We start from the raw sequence: 19771 nt of genomic DNA on the forward strand, positions 1-19771 counted from the left end.
AAGAGATTACTGAATCAACCGTCCAAGACCTTGTACTTGACAACAGTCGTGCTGCGTTGGCCGCGAAGACAAAAGGATACAATCCGTCAATACTATACTAACGCATTAGTAACCCAGCTGTCCGAGACCCTGTGCTTGTTGACAGCCGTTATGCATTGATCGAAATCATCTCCTAGCTGCAAAGATCCAAGCAGCGGATCCCATGGCAAGAAGGAATTCCATCAAACAGTCAACACGGAAGCGGGGTAGCACTGTCCAAAATACACACATATTAGGAAACTTTATTAGGGGAGTTGTGACTGGGAGTTGAGTTGGCGAGGAAGGAGAGGTTTTTATACTTCTGTCAATACAAAGTTGATTGGACTATTCATTTTTTTCGAGAGCATTCGCGTTCACCCGACTCTTAAAGGTTTGCCATACTTGTGGTACTCAATTGGACTCAACATACATGTTTCGGAGACATGCAATTCACCCTGGAGTCTGGGACATCTAGACAGCTAGCCAATTGAGTCCCGAGGTCGGGTTGTATGGCTGAGAGAGGTAGCGAAGTAGCTGAGCATTAGACCTCCAAGTTTGCTTCATATATGATGCAACCCAACTCGACATTCCACATCACAAAGTGCAAAAAAAAAAGAGGATTCTGACACTTCAATTAATTCAGCTATCACACCAAGCGTCTCTCTCAATTCAAGAGCAAAAAGTCATCTACTTCAAAAGCAAGCCAATCATCTCGCATGCAAGAACGCCAACACCAATAATATCTAGACCTTGACTCCAAAAAGCAAGTCCAGTCTAAAATCGGCTTAGACAGCAAAGAAATAAGGCACAGTTCCCGGATCAACTACGTGTTCTCATTAGCCCTCATCCTCGATCCCACCCCCTCAGAAAGAGAGGAAGACTTACGATTCTTCCAAACAAAAGGCATCCCCTGACTCAATCCCTCAGCATCGAATCCGCGACCCCGAATCTCCGCACCGATAGTCTCCATGCCTTGTCTATAACCAGCCTCCGCAACGGTAACCTGCTCGTTAAATTGAGAGAGGAAGGAAGCGTCGTTGTAGGCGTGGACGAGGGTGCGGTTTTGGGCGGCGTATTGGGGGCGGTTGAAGACGGAGAGGAGGTCGAGTTGGAAGATTGCGTCGGCGGGGCCGGGGAGGTAGGTTAGGAGTTGGGTGATGTTAAGGCCCTTGGTTGTAGGGAGGGGTGCATGCTGGGTTTGTTAGATGGAGGGAATGGAGAGGGAAGAGGGGAGGCGAACCAGGGCGAAGGGGTGGAAGGGGAGGGTTCCTGAGGTGGTGATCATGTCACCTGTGTTGAGAGCGTGATGACTGTTAATCTTGGGTTAGTTTGAGGGGCGAATGAGAGGGAGGTTTATTTACATGACTCCGGTGAGGAGAGCAGTGTGGGTTAGGATTGCAATCAGGTCTGCCTTTCCACATGCGTGGAAGGCGCCCGATGGAGAGCATGGAAAGTCAATGACTTTGGCAGGGCCATTGGCTTCTACGAACCAGGCCTGGAGCTCACTGTCAGATGCAACAACAACATCGTTGGCATAGTATGCGTTGACGAAGGAAGTCATGCTGCGTATTGTTAGTCGATGAAGGTAGGGAAGGATAGGGGACTCACAACTGAAGAATCACGTTTCGGATTGTGCTGGCGTCTTCGTAGAAAGGAAAACTCTTCAAGGCAGGTTGAGTAGCAGGGCCAAGGAGGCCGCTAGCTTGGAGGCCAACTTCTAGGTAGTTGCTTTGGAAGGCACCAGCAGTTGGGTAGAAGTCTGTGATGAAGTCCATGCATCCTGTGCTATTGATGAAGAAACCTTGGTCTTCTAGTCCACCTGGGTTGAAAAGGAGTTGTGTTCCGACACTGAACAACTTGTTAGGTTCTGGTAGGCTTAGAAGTGTTGAAGGAGCTTAGACGCGAGGAGCATATGCCATAATCATGACTGTTCAAACGAATGTCAGGGAATCATCATTGTCAGAAGGTATTGGGAAGGACCTACTTCTCTCCAACAAAGCCATAACGGGATGATCATCACTCAAGGTTCTCATCGCAGCTTCGTGTACAATCTCACCAACCATGTGGGTAGCAGCAAGATGATACATCTCAGCATGAAAGAAGTCATTGACATTGAACAAGATCTTCGCAAACAACCAATCAATTGCTCCATCCAAAGGTGTGTAGACAAGATCTGCTCCAATATTGGTCTTGATAGCCAACGGAAGGAAATTGCCGGACTTGGGATCGATGAAGAAGTAAGCAGTGCAGTAGCCTCCAAAGCGAGCGTTGGTTGGATATTTGGCTTGATAGCTGTGATCCACAATGAACAAACGGCTACTGAGTTGTAAACCTCGGAGTGTAAGGCTAGACAGTGATATCGAAGTCGAGTCCGGAATAGTGAAAGGCAGTGTGTCAGTAAGCTTGACGCGACGGATGGAGTAAGGGTTCTCGGAGAGACGTTCCATGCTGAACAGAAGGTCTTCAGTGTAGTTGGTGAGAATACCAAGATCCTCGCCACCAGGGACTGCGTCGCCCAACTTGTTGACATAGAGAAGGTTGACATAGTCTGCAAGGTTATGGAATCCTCCATTCTGCGTGGCACCTAGTCAACGATTTGTAACATAGACGATAAGGGGAAACTTACTCCGATGACGGCTGCCTCAATAGCTGGAAGATCAGCGTTGATGCTACCGTTGATCCATGCCTCGTCAATAGCGAACAGACCAAGGTCGCGTTCGGTACGAGCAGCACCTAATGGGCCAGCGGGGTAGAAAGGACCATTGAGTAAGCCGGGACCATACAACCAGCCAGCTCTCTTGACCGCAATGGCTTGAGCGCGAGCAGTGGCGTTGGTGGAGTATTGCGGCAGGGAGGTTTGGTTGGAGGTTTGTGCAAGTACATTGCCGATGGCAAGCACTGCAATGACAAGACGTAGAAACATCTTGCACAGCTGCGGGTTTCTCAAAGTGGAATTCGTTGAATTGAAAGGTAACCAAAAGCTGAACGAGCGTGAAGAACAAAGAGAGTCTGATCAAAAGAAGGGGAGTGAAAGAATGAAGGGTGGTGAGGTTGAAGTCGAAGGAAGGTGAGGAACGAGAAATTTCCAAAAGTAAGAAAAGGTCAAAGATGGTGTGGGAAGCGTTAGCTTTCAAAGCTAGAGCAGAAGTGGTCTGATTTTGTAGAGGAATATCGTCGCACCGATTTCGGTTTAGAAGGAGCTACTTTGAATTGCAGAAACTAACAAACAATCATAAAAATCATCGGCCTATGTTACCGTTATCGGATCCTTCAAAGGAGCTTCAACCCCATTGCTGTGACCATTGACCCCATTCGCATGTCCATTGATTCCCTTCGCCCCCGCAGCACCAGCATGACTACCCTTAACAGGTGCCCCATTCTGCTCGTTACCTCCCGTACTCTTCATGCCATTGGCCTGCTTCCTCGCCCCTCCCATCCCATTGTGCGTCCCATTGAACGTCATCCCCGTAATCCCATCATATCCCTTAACCCCCGTGGCCTTCTCCAACCTCGATGCCAAATCCTCGCTAACTTCACGGAAGATAGCAATCTGCCTCTTGATGATCTCCTTATCCTTACAATTCTCCATATGTCCTGAAACATTCCCAACAAACCTTTCCTTTGCCTTGGCATCGAAAATCTTCTCCCACAGCGCTCTTGGGGCTGTGAAATCTTCCTCGCGAATTTCGCTTAAGAATGTAACTGCGTTCCCGATGAAGTGTCCGTGAGTCTTATCCAAATTCACGCTGCGCTCGCGGAAACGGATGGGCTCGATGCTAGAGATGTAATTTGGTCTTGCACCCTGGTTGAGGAACGCCATGCTACCATCTCGCTGGAAGTTGGCCATGCGGTAATTGACCCTTGGGGCGTTAACGGGAAGTTGCTGGTAATTGACGCCGACCCGGTGTCGGTGAGCGTCTGGGTAGGAGAATAGACGTGATTGCAGAACTGGATCGGCAGAGGGCTCGATACCGGGAACCATGTGAGACGGGTTGAATGCCACCTGCTCTATTTCCGCGAAGTAGTTCTGAGCGTTTTCGTGCAGGGTGAACTCTCCTACTTTACGGAGTGGGAATTGCTTGTGGGGCCAGACGTGTGTGAGGTCAAAGACATTGATCTTTTGCTTTTCCCAGAGTTCTTCGGCTTCCTTGGCGGTCATGGTTTGAACTTCGACGGACCATTTGGGATAGTCGCCAGACTCGATGGCGTTGTACAGATCCTTTTGCGAGTAGTCGGGTGATTTGGTGGCGGAGTCTTCCTGAGTGATGAATTTGGTGCCTTGCTGCGAGATCATGTGGAGTTGGCAATATACCCATTCGCCGGCCTTGTTGACGAGCTTGATGGTGTGGCCGTAGTAACCGTGCATGAATCGGTAGCCGTCGGGGATACCACGGTCACCCATGAGGATCATGACTTGGTGGATAGACTCGGGGTTTTGGGAGAGGTAGTCCCAGAACACGGTCGAATCGTCGGCATGAGTAAGGTGAGTTGAGGGATTCCGCTTCTGGGTGTGGATGAAATGTGGGAACTTGGCTGGGTCTCGTAGGAAGAAGGAGGGTGTGTTATTCGCCACGACATCCCAATTTCCCTCTTCAGTCTTGAACTTGACTGAGAATCCTCGTGGATCACGAGCACAATCGTGAGAACCAGACTCGCCACCGACAGTAGAGAATCTGACAGTGACTGGGCATTCCTTTCCTTCCTTGAACATGTCTGCGAGACAGAGGTCCTCGAGAGTGTTGGTTGTCTTGTATGTTCCATGGGCACCGGAGCCCTTGGCATGGACGACTCGCTCGGGTATACGCTCGCGGTCGAAGTGAGAAAGAAGGTCGATCAAGTGGAAGTCTTGCAAGAGCAGAGGTCCATTGTCTCCTGCGCGTTGGGTCTCGTAGGGGTGAGGCATAGGAACGCCATTGCTAGTTGTGTAAACAGTATCCTGGGACTTAGCGGATCTATCATCTTGATAATTGCGGTAATGGTCGCCGCTGGCGTGCTGAGAAGACATTTCGAAAGTAGAACAGATATTTTTGTGAACAGTAACAATCTTTGATGGTAAGATCTTAAAGAAAACCAACTAACTAAGAGTTCAGAGACCTCTCATATATGTTGACTTACGTCGCCCCCATGGTATCTAATCATGATCTCATGGATGAACTATGCTTCGCCCCTGATTGGCTGATGAAGCAACAGAGCTTTCGATTCTGGAGACAACTCGTACCTTAGCTGCTACACTGGCGTCGGCTGTTCCATGCGGATGTGAGGCTAGCGGTCGAGAACATCGAGAAAATGGGATTAGCATAGTTACATCATCGAAATCCGTCATCTTGCTGACAGAACGTTGAGCGGACACCAGGCACAATCTCGTGGCGAACGACAATTGCGGGGTCTAGCTTGAACCTATCAATTTCTTTCCTAAAGAATTTCCTCAGAAGAGAAAACTTCTTCGGATTTTGACAAGTGAGATGCCGAGACATATCCGGTATTGGATGTTGATGCTTGATTCACGTCCTGGAAACTGGAAACTGGAAAGAGAAAATAAAAGTCGAAGACGTCAACAGTTCCCGTGCATTGACCACCTTGATATTTAAAACCTGAGGCCAAAACACACGTGTACTTCAAACATAATTTGAGGTATTATTGCATGAACGATGTATGAAGCAAATCAATATAGTTCATGATACATGTACGCTTACCCATTGTGTATGGACTTGCCAAGAATACGCAGGAGATTGAAAGAGCCTGTGTCATGTGACAGCTAATTCCTGACGACAATCTTATTATTTAGAATATCTCAGAATAAATGCCTTTTCAGACTATTGACGGTGAAACAGCAAGCTACGCCATATACCACGTAAGCGATTTTCATAGCCATCCAAATGAGCCCCTTTCCAGCTTGACTTGATGCGAACACTCGTGACCAGAAACGACATTATTGATGCGCTAGGCTCTTTGACTTATCAAAAGTGATAGAGAGTTTTTGGAATTGACCAATTCGACGATCATTCATAAGAATCTCACACACCTTTCAACCTAGTGGTGAGGGTTGTAGCGAAGTATAAGTGGGGTAAGTGTATGCCGCTGAAACCTTGACAGAATCTCGACAATTGCCACTACCGGTGTTCGTGCCGAGAGAAAAGTCGGATTACAAAATCCGGAATCGGGAATTGTTAAGATTCACGGAGCAGCGAGCAATCAGGTTGGAGGCTTCGCCCGGGCCCCGCCAAGTCAGTCCTTCTGCCCACTCTTGTTGATTGTCCCCGCGCGGCTGGAGACGTTTGATGGCGGAACTCAACCGCTGTCTTATGATTCAGTGTTGGTTCAATTATATCCATTGTCAGCTTTATACACAATTTCCAGAAGAAAACTGAATTGCGTTCACAGAGTTGAGTTGTGTTCTGTCGCTTAAGCCCCTTTTCTGCTGTCATCATGGGCGCAACAAATTCCACCCAGCGAGAGACAATTCTCAACACTCCCCGAGGCTCCCTTCGTGGCATCACACAAGTAGATCGCACTACAAGCCAACCGGTCTGCTCTCGGTACACCCGCATTCCATATGCTCTCCCTCCGGCTGGTTCTCGAAGATGGCGTCGACCAGTTTCACTTCCCGTTGACTTCTCTTTCAACGACTCGAGCTCAGGTGAACCTGGCAACTACACGGAATTTGGAAATATATGTCCTCAACCTGAGTATGGACACTCGGCTGCAGTATTGGAGAACGAGAATGCAGTCAAGGAACCAGAGAATAAACAGAGTGAGGATTGTTTGTATCTCAATGCCTGGGTTCCGGCAAGCGACGCACCGAAAGGGGGATGGCCAGTTCAAGTTTATCTACGTAAGTTATCCAGTTTGGATATCATTATCCTGTACTAGTGTTGAACACAAGAAATAGATGGAGGCTGGCTTCAAGTCGGAGACGCTATGCAAAACGCCACCCATGACCCATTCGACCTCTTGAAAACCTATCCTCGTATCATCGTCTCGCCAACTGACCGACTCAATCTCTTCGGCTTCCTCGCCTCACCTGAGCTAGCTGAAGAAAGCGGTTCTATCGCTTGTGGCAATTTCGGATTCTGGGACCAGCGCTTGGCCATCGAATGGGTTCACGCCAATATTTCTTTGTTCGGCGGCAATGCAGACAACCTTACCGTAGGAGGATTGTCCGCTGGAGCGAACTCTACTACTTTTCAGTTGCATTATGATACTTACCGTCCTGCCAAGGAGAGGCTCATCAAGCGCGTTTTCCTGTATTCAAATGCTGTCGGTATCCAGCCTAAAGCTGTGACGTCTCCAGAATGCCAGACGCAGTTCGATGAGTTGCTTTCTGTGCTAGATATTTCGAAGTCTCTGTCAGGTCTGGAGAAGTTGGCTGCTCTCCGCTCAGTCCCAGATCTTGAGTTGGTCTCAAAGATCACGATCTTGAAGCAACACACGTTCCGCCCAAGCACAGACGGAGAGTTTATCTCCTCCAGCTTTTTGAAAAGTATCCACGATGGCTCTTTCACGACTCTATTAGCTGAACATGGCGTTAAAGTCCTTCTTGGTGAGGTCGCAAACGAGGAGATGCTTTATCGTCTCGTAAACCCCGCTTCTTCGCTCTCTAGCATGGAGACGCAGCTGAACAACTATTACCCCACAGCCGTGACTTCAGCATTGGTCAAAGCATACCCATTACCGGAATCGTCTGCCTCAGAAGAGGAATGGCCTGAGATCAATGCCCGCATTTTGGGCGATTGTCAAGTCCATGCTGTTATTCGCGGCTTCGCGAATTCACTGCTCAACCCACCAGCGGGCGCCACTCCACTTCCAATTTCGTCAGTGTTCAGATATCGGATCTCATGGCGTGCAAAAGGTCTGGATGAGTGGTTGGATCCGAAGGTGCTGTGTTGTCATGCCTGCGATATCCCGGTGTGGTGGTTAAGCGGTCATCGTGCGGGATTTGAGATGAAAGATGAGGAGACGGCTGATGGGTTGTTGAAGCCGTTTTATGATTTTCTCAAGGGAGATGATCTGGATTGGGGAACGAGCTCAAAGGAGGACATCAGACATGTGAAGCCCGATGGATCGGTTGTCGTGGAGAAGGATGACAGATGGGATGAAGGGTTGAGGATTTGGAATGTCATGGCTAAGGCTCAGGGGTTGTAGAGTGTGATTGGAGAAGGGTAGCTGAGAGACAGTGGTGGACCAATTGATGCTAGACATGTGATAATCTGAGGATATTTCATCGCAACTGATGGGGCTCGGCAAGAAGAGCGATAATCGCTTGAGAAACTTCGGACTCGCAAATCTGGAAGTAAGAATCAGAAGAACGGGTCTTGGAATAACATGCGGCACGAAGACCGGTTCTCAAGTATATAAGAAGGCCGATGACAGCGGCAACTACTCCCAACAACTTCCTTCTCATTTATCATAGCATTTCAAGAATATCTTTTCACAAATATGTCCAACACAAACGGGGTTCCCAGGTCAATTGAATTCTATGGTCGGAGCTACCGACTTCCTCGTCAACCCACAGTAATTGTCTGCGTCGATGGTTTTGATCCCGAATATCTCGAACGAGGTTGCGCTGATGGCATTCTCCCGAACTTCTCCAGATTCCTTGAATCCGGGTTCCATGTCACGGCAAAGTGCGCAATGCCTTCATTGACAAATCCCAACAGTACGTCAAATTGCAAAAGAAGCAAAGCAGTCAATCTCTCAAGACACTAGACAGAGAGTAATGGCTTTTGTACTCTTCTATACTACATCAAAGCATGTACTGATGTGTTAATAGATGTATCTATCATCACCGGCGTCCCAACTTCAGTCCACGATATCTCGGGAAACTTCTACCTCGACAAAGTCACTGGCGAAGAGCACATGGTGCTCGATGATTCGCTGCTCCGAGGTTCCACAATTTTGGAGCAGATGGCAAACAATGGCGTCCGCGTTGCTGCCATCACAGCGAAAGACAAGTTAAGAAAGATCCTCAATCACGGCCTCTCGCCGTCGAAAGGTGCCATATGCTTCTCAGCTCAAGCAGCCAAGAGCTGTACGGATGCAGAACATGGGATCAGCAATGTGGAAAAGTGGTTGGGTCGTCCTGCACCTGAGCAATACTCTGGGGATCTGTCGATATACGTCCTCGACGCTGGACTCAAGTTGCTGCAAGAAAATCGAGCTGATTTGTTCTACCTGACCCTGTCGGATTTCATCCAACACAAATATGCTCCTGGATCACCGGAATCGGATGATTTCTTGCAACTCCTTGACCATCGGCTTGGGAAGTTTGATGAGCTGGGAGCCATTGTAGCCATCACTGGTGACCACGGAATGAGCGACAAGTCGAACGAAGACGGCTCCCCCAACATCCTCTTCTTGGAGACAGAGTTGATGGCCAAATGGCCCAAGTGTAGCGCACGAGTTATCTGTCCGATCGCAGACCCGTTCGTGAAACACCATGGCGCATTGGGATCTTTTGTTCGAGTCCACCTGCTAGGTGAATTGGGGACCAATGATATCGAGGATATGGTTCAATACTGCCACTCGCTCTCTCAAGTGAAAGCCGCATATACTGGAGCAGAAGCCGCCACCGTGTTTGAGATGCCACCTGATCGGGAGGGTGATCTTGTTGTTGTTTCGGAGAAGAATGCTGTGATTGGCAGTAGAGAAGATGAGCACGACTTGTCGCAACTTCAAGGATTCAGATTGCGGTCTCATGGAGGAGTGTCTGAGGAAAGAATCCCATTGATCAGATCTACACCATTATGTGGTCGGGAGCGAGTTGAACCGCATGTATGGCGGAACTTTGATGTTTTCGATGTTGCTCTCAATTTTTGATTGTGGGTGCGCTGGAGAGAATGCCGTCTGTGTACCAATGCTCGATTGCTGGGATTTCATGTACAAGATTGCAATCAAAGAGGATCTGCTTAAACTATGCATTCTCAATCAACTTGAAACAAAGCCTCGATTGCCGCATTAGATGCACTCAAAGATTTTGTAAATCCATGAAGCCTGCATCAACATCGTTCGGTAAAGATAACAAGTTGTTGTAATCTCCTAGATAATCCATCCCCCAAGAATTTCCAATATCATCGAAAGCAAGCATGCCATTAGCCAGAGGATCGACGTGATTCACACCTGACTGACAGAAACTATTCATAGCTATCCGTAAACTTCTCGCTACGCTGCGAAGTGGATGCTCGGGCTGCACCCTCGCTGAACAAGTGTTGAAGACCTCGACCAAGCAGCTGAGAGCGCTCGAGACTTCATTCTTGTCAAGGTAGCACATTGTTTGTTCTTTCTCGGATGCCTTCATCAGAGAGATGGACGCAAAGGCAATCATGGTACCAAAGTAAGAAGGCAGCCACTCCAGCCGCTGTTGAAGTTCGGTCTCGCAGGCGATGGATCGAACGATGGACAATGCGCTTTCAAGAGCACTGCGCTCAAACCTCTCCTTTCCGTCAAACTTCAATGGCGATCTTGCGTGTCTTTGAGAAGAGCCCCTGAAGGAATGCGAGAAGAGAGATAACTTGGCACAATGAATCTGCAGGTCGAAGAGCTGTCGAGCAAAAACGTCGGAATGATCATCCATAGGCATCGAGTCCGGAAGGGCTGAACGGCACAGATCGAAAGAGCGACTCAGAGATTCGAGTTCTGCTACTCGCTCGGGGGTAATCGAGGCTTCAACATCAGCGCCAAAGATGTCAAACACTCGGCTAGAAATAGACCAAAGTTCGACTTGACTGATGAGCTTCTCATCCGCGGGGATGCAGTGAGGACTCTGTAGAAATGACTTGGGACTTTTCAGGGAATGAAACTCCCGAGTCATTGGTGGCTTTCCATATATCAGAAAACATTGATGATCGCAGATGTAGACTAGAAAATATAGACGAGTGCGCTCATAACATTCTGATTTGCTGTGCGGCATTTTGGTGATACACCGATGCAGACTTAGGTCGTTGGCCATTCGAACAGCTGTTGAAGTTCCAGTCAGTATAGTATATAACAAATTCCAGAAATTGCGAATACGTACCCATTCCAATCAACATGGATGACACCTTGTTGAGCCAAAGTGCTCCAATACAAACGGCACGAACATCATCAATGCTATGGTGTCGAGAGAATAACCTGCTGGAGACTTCTTGGAGGAAGGCATCGTAGCATCTTTTGTGGCTTGCTGAGTCTGCACCTAGAGAGCCCGCAGTGCATAGGGCAGCCGTCAATAGAGAAGACCTGGCTCGGACATTAGCCAAACAGTCATTTTCTAGCAAAATTTGCGGCGTGCAAGGTTCCATGGATTTCTGATAAACTGTGAAGTAGGCTTCTGCTGCTTCGAGGGAGACCAAGCCGCTGCTGACCAAATCTGGCTTGTTTTTTGATTGCGTTCCTTGCTCGGTAAACGTGAGGCTGATGATCGATGATCCCGGGAAAGATCCCAGACTGCACGAAAGATTGAGGGTGACATCGCTGGTGTTCTCGGATGCTTGGGTAGTTAGAGTAGCAACACTGTTGCTGAGTTCTATGGGACTATCTGGTGCTGGTGATGTCCGATAAGGGGCTGATGTTGAGATCGCCAAGTTGTCTCGGTGGTTCGTGTTGAGAGTGAGTGCATCCTCAAGCTTTCTCAACCTCTCCTCCATCTCCTCTTTCCATCTGAGTTGATTGTCAGTTTGATATGTGTCGCAGCAAAGATTAAAGTCTCACCCTGCGTCACTTTCCAACAGCATCTGGAGACTCTTGTTTACGGTACAGGGTAGACCACGTGATTTGCAACGACTGCACGGCGGATTGCCATTGAGGTGACATTTTATCTATCGTGGACGTCAATACGGAGCCTTCTAAGCTTTCGTCTTGATTACCTTCTGTTTACGACAAGCCACACAAGCAGTAATCTTTCGGGAGATATCCGGCGGCTTCCTGTCGCCAAAGGAGTCTCTCAGAGACAAGGCAGCCGACGATGTAGCCATGAGGAGATATTAAAGGTGTTATGAACAGCTAGAATTGGACGTGTAAGACTTAGACTGATAGAAATGCTCAAGAAGAACTCAGCAAGCGGACTGCCACAAATACCTAGGTATGGACCACACTTACCACGTGCTGATCTTCGTTGAAAGGTCAGCTGACCGGCACGAAGCCCGAACTTTCACACATCAGCCAGGAGTTCTTAATCCCTTACTCATTGCATGGCTTCATTCGGACAATCAAGAAACGTTCAAAAAGGATCCAAACTTATCACTCTTTGGGGTATTTCACCAAGAACCTTAAAACGCAAGCTAGACCATTATTGGCTTAGTCCCTAGGCGTGGTTAGGTTGACGATTTATTCTGTATCTCTCTTCTCTTTTCCTGTCCAAACTTCTGTCAAAAACTACACATCCTCTTCTAGTCAAGATGCCTACTCTCGTCACCATCCCAAGAGAAATCCGAGATGAAATATACTCTCTGACCCTCGCTGCTCCTTTGCCAGCCTTGCCCACTCGTGACCGTACCCGCCTCAGCTACCCCTCATCAGACTCCGACGAGACCTACTTTGGAGAGAATTGCGTTCGTTTTCCGCATCAGACACCTCTCCCACCGTCCCATGGGCTCCTTCACACCTCTAGGCGTCTACGTTATGAGCTCCTCGACGCCATCAAAAGGCTCGGCTGTATTCGTTACAAGGTTGATATAGCTGACCGAAAGAATACGGGAGTTCTGGTCCCGACTTGGCTGTCTGTACCGTGTCTGCCTTGTTTCGTGGACAAGATCGATGTTCTGGAAGTGAACTGGCGACCCCGTTTTTTGAAAACAACCAGCGTTGCGAGCTTCAATGGAGACGATGACCGAGAAGACGTGTATTGGAACAGGTTCAGTGGCTCGTTGTCAATGCTGCAACGATTCGTTGAGCGAGGAGTGTATCTCCTGTCTAAAAAGAAAAGGCAAAAGACCCACATTGGGTGTCTAGAAATTCGAATGAATTATCCCCCTGAAGAGAGAGTGGAGGACGTGGACGAGATATGTGACTTCATAAATGCCTGGATGACCACCGAGCATGGCGAGATCGCATGGGAAGATGAGTCTTGGGAAAAAGAGGATGAACAGTTTAGGCTACTTGCTGAGAAGATTGACAGGGTCACACTCCTTGCCAATGGAGCACTCAAGCGTGAGTGGGTGATGAGTGAAATGCTCGTGAAGAGGAACGAAGCGGAAGCTCTTCGACGCGAGAGAGCGGAAAACCCGGTTGAAGAGCAGGAAATTTGAACGACAACACATTTCTTTGATTAAGGAAGTCTAGGATGCAGGGACCCTCGGATATAGGACGTCGCGGATGTGGGAGAGATGTGGGAATTCTATGCGTGCTGAGCTGGCTTCGCGACACCGAAGTCCACTTCGCAGCCATGATCTGGTTTTCTATGCTGCTGTTGTTTTCTGAGCGAAACTTAATGGCCAATTTGAAAGTGTGTCAACGATGTCAAGCTCTTCAGCCTCGTCCAAGTTTTTTTTCGCGCTTTAAAATATTCACTGGCTCTATTCATGCTGTTCCGTTCGAATGCTTTCCAAGATTCTGTCATCTTTCAGTTGGTAATGAAGCATCGCAGTGCATGCGCCGATCTGTTCATCGTATCAAAGTGACCAGCATACGTATAGCAAGCTGAAGTTCCGACCCTGAGCGCGAAGTCGTGTCAACTGGCCAGTTCAAAGATGTGGGATGAAGGTTACACTCGATTGTTAATCTTTTCGTCTAGATGGGCAAGGAAATGTGAAATATAAAAGATTGTTCCAGCAGTAGCCTGGAGGATACAAAATTTCTGGCTTTCGCGAGTCGCTGCGAGACGCAGCCAGCCATCTCTGCCAGGCTTCTTGCCGAAGCGCGAAGGCCGACGAAGGATTAGTTATTGCGGTTCGACTCAACCAATTGCTCTTGGTCTTGCTCGCCAATCTGCCTCGGCCTCGGGCTATGAGGCTCTAAGCAAATAATACATTGAAGTTCGTGTATCACGGCCCAATGAGAATACAGCTGGTGTTGCTGCGCTTTGGGGGCTGCGATCCCGCTGGCCGAATATGCGACCAAAATCTTCAGAACCAATGAGTTTTCTAAGCACCTCGTTGAAACCCACGGAGAACACTGTTGCAAATTTCCGTCCTGTGGCTGTACTCGTTCTGTTACATCAATTATCAAATAACGTGTCTTTCAGGGACAAAATCGGCCTGGAATCCTCCCGTAGATCTCAATGCAAATGGGTGGCGTCCGTTTCCCCAAATCCAACTGGATTCTCACACATCACTAAGATCGTCTGAACTTCATCACTTTCTTCGATTCGATCTTGAATAATATGTACATTTACTTACGCCTTACATCACAAAGGTCCCTCTCATCATGATCCGACTTTCGACATTTTTCATCGTCGGCTCAATCTTGGTCATCTGGGACCAAGCTGCAGCATCCGCTGCCTCATTCTTACCTCAAAACTTCGTCTCTTGGCTCTGGCAAAGCTGTGAGAACTTCATAATTTGGTCCAAAATATACAGATGCTAACTCTTATCAGCAATCGTTGTAGACAAATGGCTGTACGTTGATGGTGGCGAAATCTGGGCGCGATGGGACAACGCCTCAGCTAATCCGAGTGGAGTTTGGAGTACTGACCCCTTCCTGATGTTGGCACAGAATACATCAACACTAATACTAACGTGCGAACAGACTATCAGACCCTCGCGATTGATCTCTCCCAAGACTGGAACATATCAACACTCTCATCCCCCCACGTTGTAGCAACCAATAAATCCACCGCGATTTCCCCAACTAGAAGACCAGATCTCTTCTTCTCTCCTTACGACGATACGACGTACGCTTTAGGAGGATTTATGTATTCCTGGGAGGGCGGCGGCTCAAATAACAGCGTCCCTGTTCAACTCTGGGGCTTTCATCCAGAGAACAACACTGGGTCTGTTGCTTGGGAGTTGCAAGAAGTTGGGCCAACTGCCGCGTTTCCACTGAATGAACTTATGGCTGGAACGTTGACGGCTAGCTCGGGGAATGCTCATTATGCACTGGGTGGGCAGACAAACGAGGATGGAACAGGACGAGACGACTTTCTCATTTACAATTATGGGAATGGAAGTTGGATGAATCAGACGTTGCCAGGAAAGTTTTATACCTGGGGAGGCGGCCATTTCATCCCTGCATTTGGCGAACAAGGTGTTGTCATATTCTTTGGTGGTTTATGGCCGTCAAATTCGGCGGGAAGTGGTGATGCCAGCACAGCTGCCGGGTTCGATACGGTGCTTGTGTATGATGTACAGACGAACACTTTCTTCAATCCCCAGCAGACTACTAGTTCGACCGGCAGTGCTGTACTCAACCGCTATGACTTTTGCTCTGTAGGTGCAGGTAACGGGTCTGGGAACTCTTCCTACGAAATGTAAAAATGAGTTGTCGTTCGGTGAAAGGAGATCAGTCTGCTGACACTTCAACACAGATTCGTCTTCGGGGGCACGACCGGCAGCACACCTACTTCAGACACAGCCACTGCACTCGCGAAGGTCTACATCCTCACTCTCCCCGCCTTCCACTGGATCGAAGCCCCTGCCGCAGCCCCCATCTGGCGAGCAGATCACACATGCTCCGTGATCGGAAACAGGCAAATGATATCTATCGGAGGCTACCAAGATCCAATGACTTTGCAAGATCAACCGACCGATGTGTGGGCGAATGGAATGGGGATTTTCGACATGACAGACTTAACTTGGACTGAAGCTTATGACTCCTCTGCTGCTGCGTATCAACCTTCGACTCTGGTCACGCAATACTACAGTGGTAGTGGGAGGTATCCGGCAAGTTGGGTAGATCCCAAACTCGCTGATATCTTTGAAAAGTCGACTTCTTCGAGTACTGCAACTCCTAGCACCTCACATACGTCGACCCCGAACCCGAAGAAAAGCAACGCAGGAGTAATAGCAGGCGGTACAGTGGGTGGCGTAGCTGTTCTAGCATTTATTATAGGCCTCGTCGTTTGGTATACGAGACGGAAGAGGAATTTCCGTTCTCATGAGCTAGGCGCATATCAACCTCCTCCAGAAGTGGGCAGCAGAGGCAAGGAGGCTTCCGAGTTGGATGTGGGCAACACTACTTCCGAGTTGTCGGGCGCGGAGAGGCAAAGACACGAACTCGACGTGGAGACCAGACGGAAAACGATGCCAGTGGAGCTAGGTACATAGCAATGGGATACATTCTGACGCATCACCTATCTTCAATACGAATTCGAAAGCGGTTTTCAGTCTTGCGAGAACGGATGGACAACAATTTGCGCCGAGATGGAATATTCGCGAGTTTCTCGTGTAGGTCAAGAATTTGGTGGGCTGAAAAAAAGGGGACAGAAAGAAGGCTTGCTTGATCCTGGTTCATCCCCATCCTTGACAACTTTCCAGACCCAGCATATCTGAACTCTCAGCAGACATCCTGAAAGAAGACTAATAGGAGTAATTCCATGCACTTACACTTGCATCCCATCTACTACCCGTAGAGGAATCTAGCATGCAAGAAAGATAAACTTCTGCATACAGGCAACCCTCGGTTACAGATTTGCTTGTGCCAAGCTCAAACATTCAAGACTTGATATGAACTCAGATCCATTTATATCAATCGCATGCTGACGACAAGAAGGGAGTGGCAGCATTTCCTAGCAGGAATCATAACACATGTCTCTATCTTGTCACGCATGATTTGTCGACCTTTGCATTGCCCGCGCATTGTGCCACGACGGCAGCATCTCGTTATTACATACTCGACTACGAACACGAAAACGAGGACAATACCGAACCCTAAACTTACTCAAACAGGAATTTGCGGGGCGAGCCTCGCATGCTTCTATCCGTGCAGATCTCAAGGGACCTGACGCGGTCTGGTTGGCCAGTCTCCATCTCCATGGGGCCATTAGCCGAACTTTCACACCGGTAGTCTTTGGCGGGCCGCCGGCTCTTCAAGGGTGACGACTATCTCCTCGAATTCGATTGGATGCGATGCGATGCGATCATATGTTCTTTGCTAGTCCTTGAGGTCTGAAGTTCTCCACGAGATCGACGTGGCAGTTTGCATAAAGCCAAGTGCGAACTTGAAACCGGCCGTTGGGGAGTTGTGCAAGTTGTGCAAGAATGGGAAGTTTCCCATCTGTTAAATATTGTGATAATCCCCTTCACAAGAAGATTATGGATCATAGAACTACAATGGCTTCAAATAATTTCACTCAACGCGCAAGTGATTTGTTCACGGATGCACCGACAGTGTCTCGAGATGGCGTTTGGGCGTCCCTGGCTGCGGTGGTTGGCATGTGCTACCTGATATCTTTCTTCTTCCAGAGATCTTCCAATCTCCCATCGATTAATTACGACAAGTCCCAATGGACATACTTTCCGGCCAAGTCAAAGTTTAGGACGCATGCTAAGAAACTCATCGCCCAAGGATTTCAGAAGGTTCTCTCACCAACCTTGAACCCATCGACTTGGCACTAACTCTCGCTTAGTTTTCTGGCCCCTTCAACCTCATAACGGATCTTGGTCCTCTTGTCATGCTTCCTCCAGAATATATAGATGCAGTCAATCAGGAACGCAAGTTGGATTTTACTCAGTATACCGCACAGGTCAGTCATCCGAAGCTTCTTTCGTAGCTTGTCAGCGAGACAAAAGTTTACTCAACCATATTCACAGGATCTTCTTTCAAAGTATGATACATTCAAAAGCTTCCGTGGAACGGCCCCTGGCCTCATCGAAGAAGCTGTCATGAAGGGCTTGACTCGAAGTCTGCGTGAGTATCATTGTCACGTGGGATGTCCAGAATCACTCTTTGCTGACGTTTTTCTCTCACAGCAAAGTTTACGAAAGTACTCTCTGAAGAGATGACAAGATGTTTGAGTGAATCATGGGTAGAGTCTACGGGTAAGTCATGAAACACAAAAATCACAATAGAGCGAGAACTGAATGCTTCATCAACAGAGTGGCATGAAGTTGATTTGAGAGAAGACGTGCTTAACTGGGTTGCACGTCTCTCCTCACGCATCTTCAATGGAGATCCACTCACCACCAACAGCGAGTGGATCCGCATTTCGAAAGAATTCACAGTCAACATCTTCACCGCAGTTGCGATCTGTAAAATGATCCCCTATCCTCTCCGCTGGTTTGCGGAAAGAACACTCCCTGTTTGCCGCAGAGTCCGAGCAGATCGCAGAGCAGGTGCGAAAATGCTGGCCCCAATTATCGCAGAACGAAAAGCAGAAATAGCCGCCGCTCAACGTGAAGGACGAGCACCAGTCCTACCCGATGATTCTATAGAGTGGCTTCGAAATGCTGCAAAGAGTCGAAAATATGACGATGTCCTTTTACAACTAGGTTTGTCAATGGCAGCTATCCACACAACAAGTGATCTCTTAGGCCAAGCACTGTTGAACCTTGGTGCGCATCCAGAAATGATTGAGCCTCTTCGCACTGAGGCTGTCGAAGTTTTGAGAGCCCACGGATGGAGCAAAGTGGCTTTGACCGAACTTCGCATTATGGACAGTTTCTTCAAGGAGACGCAACGTCTCAAGCCTATCAATATGGGTAGATATTTCCAACCTTGAAACAAAGTCTAAGCTGACAAAATGTTGTAGCGTCGATGCATCGCCTCGCGACAGCTGATGTGGAGCTTCCCAATGGAGTCAAGATTCGCAAGGGCGAGAAAATAGCCATTTCGTCCCATCGTATGTGGTCTGAGGCCGACTACGAGGACCCTGAGACATTTGATGGGTACCGCTTCGTGAAGCGCCGCAAGGTCCCGGGCTTGGAACACAAGAGTCACCTCATCTCAACAAGTCATGAACATACTGCGTTCTCCCACGGAAAGCACGCATGCCCTGGACGCTTCTTTGCTGCGAATGAGGTTAAGATTGCTATGGTGCACTTACTTTTGAAATATGACATGAGGCTGGAAGAGCCGAAGGACGCGGGTTGGCTGGAGTATGGAACTAACATGTTCACAAATCCCAAGGCGAGGATGAGCGTGAGGAGAAGGAAAGAGGAGATTGATTTGGATGGTATGCGATAAAGGAACTGGTATGTCTTTGTAATGGAAGGGTATAAATATCTATATCTGCAATGATGCTTTCACAATATTGAGGCTTCTCATTCAATAGGTAGCAACTCGAAGCTTAGCTGTGAGACAAGGTGGATCGAGAGAAAGCCTCTCGGCCGAACGTGGTACTGCAATAAGGACTAGCCATTCCTACAATACTCCGTTGCGAGACCTCAATTTCCAACACGCAGGACCTTCGGACAGAACTCCTTTATGCCCAATTGTCTCAACCGGTACAGTACACCACGCGTCGTTTCGTATCTGATCCGTCCACAAGTTATCTAAATTTCGACGATGCGATCTAATCTAACATAAAATTGTACACACACAGAGAATCTCAATGGGTTTGCATAAGACTTTTGTTTCGACAACTACGTATTGATGAGCCACGATGGCCACCGCCTTTCGGGAGAGGACGTGGCTTTCCAAAACAAACTAACCAAGCGAAGCGACCGGTGATCTGAGGGACTCGCGAATTCTTTCTTCACGAGCAACCCCACCTTCGTGAGGTCAAGGATCACTCTGACCACAAAATGATCTTAGAAGAGGCATTCAAGCCGATTTTCCGTCCGATATCCACGAGAGTGCGTAATGTCCCAGCATCAACTATCCGATACGATATTTGCCTGAGAAACATAAGGTTCGAAACAATCCTCGTTCGACGCTCCACACCTGATTGGTCTGATGTTGGCCATGA

The 19771-nt window shown here is 48.3% G+C and overlaps 7 protein-coding genes across 7 annotated transcripts; 5 read left to right on the forward strand and 2 right to left on the reverse strand.

The window, feature by feature from the left end:
• Nucleotides 1-705: 705 nt before the first annotated feature.
• LY89DRAFT_670672 (catalase-domain-containing protein) lies at nucleotides 706-5023 on the reverse strand (the record flags this gene model as incomplete). Its single annotated transcript, XM_018213179.1, has 8 exons — nucleotides 706-767; nucleotides 904-1210; nucleotides 1259-1328; nucleotides 1380-1580; nucleotides 1627-1837; nucleotides 2003-2591; nucleotides 2645-2950; nucleotides 3275-5023. 8 exons carry the CDS (start codon nucleotides 5021-5023, stop codon nucleotides 706-708), a joined length of 3495 nt encoding a protein of 1164 aa, XP_018069525.1.
• Nucleotides 5024-6144: 1121 nt separating this feature from the next.
• LY89DRAFT_648361 (alpha/beta-hydrolase) lies at nucleotides 6145-8595 on the forward strand. The gene is made up of 2 exons (XM_018212011.1): nucleotides 6145-6850; nucleotides 6908-8595. Exons 1-2 carry the CDS (start codon nucleotides 6445-6447, stop codon nucleotides 8158-8160), a joined length of 1659 nt encoding a protein of 552 aa, XP_018069526.1. The 5' UTR covers nucleotides 6145-6444; the 3' UTR covers nucleotides 8161-8595.
• On the forward strand, nucleotides 8455-9834 carry LY89DRAFT_588057 (Phosphonoacetate hydrolase; the record flags this gene model as incomplete). Its single annotated transcript, XM_018209461.1, has 2 exons — nucleotides 8455-8674; nucleotides 8789-9834. The coding sequence occupies 2 exons, from the start codon at nucleotides 8455-8457 to the stop codon at nucleotides 9832-9834; spliced, it is 1266 nt and encodes a 421-aa protein (XP_018069527.1).
• A 74-nt stretch (nucleotides 9835-9908) lies between these two features.
• LY89DRAFT_105896 (uncharacterized protein) lies at nucleotides 9909-12207 on the reverse strand. Its single transcript, XM_018205038.1, has 5 exons — nucleotides 12088-12207; nucleotides 11856-11991; nucleotides 11701-11807; nucleotides 11030-11649; nucleotides 9909-10971 (listed from the first exon to the last, which is right to left on the reverse strand). The coding sequence occupies exons 2-5, from the start codon at nucleotides 11961-11963 to the stop codon at nucleotides 9983-9985; spliced, it is 1824 nt and encodes a 607-aa protein (XP_018069528.1). The 5' UTR covers nucleotides 11964-11991; nucleotides 12088-12207; the 3' UTR covers nucleotides 9909-9982.
• Nucleotides 12208-12351: 144 nt separating this feature from the next.
• Nucleotides 12352-13619, forward strand: LY89DRAFT_685985 (uncharacterized protein). Its single transcript, XM_018215185.1, has one exon. It carries the CDS (start codon nucleotides 12387-12389, stop codon nucleotides 13233-13235), a length of 849 nt encoding a protein of 282 aa, XP_018069529.1. The 5' UTR covers nucleotides 12352-12386; the 3' UTR covers nucleotides 13236-13619.
• A 544-nt stretch (nucleotides 13620-14163) lies between these two features.
• Nucleotides 14164-16443, forward strand: LY89DRAFT_783377 (uncharacterized protein). Its single transcript, XM_018222673.1, has 4 exons — nucleotides 14164-14470; nucleotides 14522-14611; nucleotides 14674-15394; nucleotides 15452-16443. Exons 1-4 carry the CDS (start codon nucleotides 14353-14355, stop codon nucleotides 16188-16190), a joined length of 1668 nt encoding a protein of 555 aa, XP_018069530.1. The 5' UTR covers nucleotides 14164-14352; the 3' UTR covers nucleotides 16191-16443.
• An 854-nt stretch (nucleotides 16444-17297) lies between these two features.
• On the forward strand, nucleotides 17298-19047 carry LY89DRAFT_698070 (CYP-42 P450 monooxygenase; the record flags this gene model as incomplete). Its single annotated transcript, XM_018216951.1, has 6 exons — nucleotides 17298-17441; nucleotides 17492-17608; nucleotides 17676-17772; nucleotides 17835-17903; nucleotides 17961-18563; nucleotides 18614-19047. 6 exons carry the CDS (start codon nucleotides 17298-17300, stop codon nucleotides 19045-19047), a joined length of 1464 nt encoding a protein of 487 aa, XP_018069531.1.
• Nucleotides 19048-19771: the final 724 nt, after the last annotated feature.

This window comes from Mollisia scopiformis, assembly GCF_001500285.1.
Source record: "Mollisia scopiformis unplaced genomic scaffold LY89scaffold_15, whole genome shotgun sequence".
Lineage (NCBI taxonomy): Eukaryota > Fungi > Ascomycota > Leotiomycetes > Helotiales > Mollisiaceae > Mollisia > Mollisia scopiformis.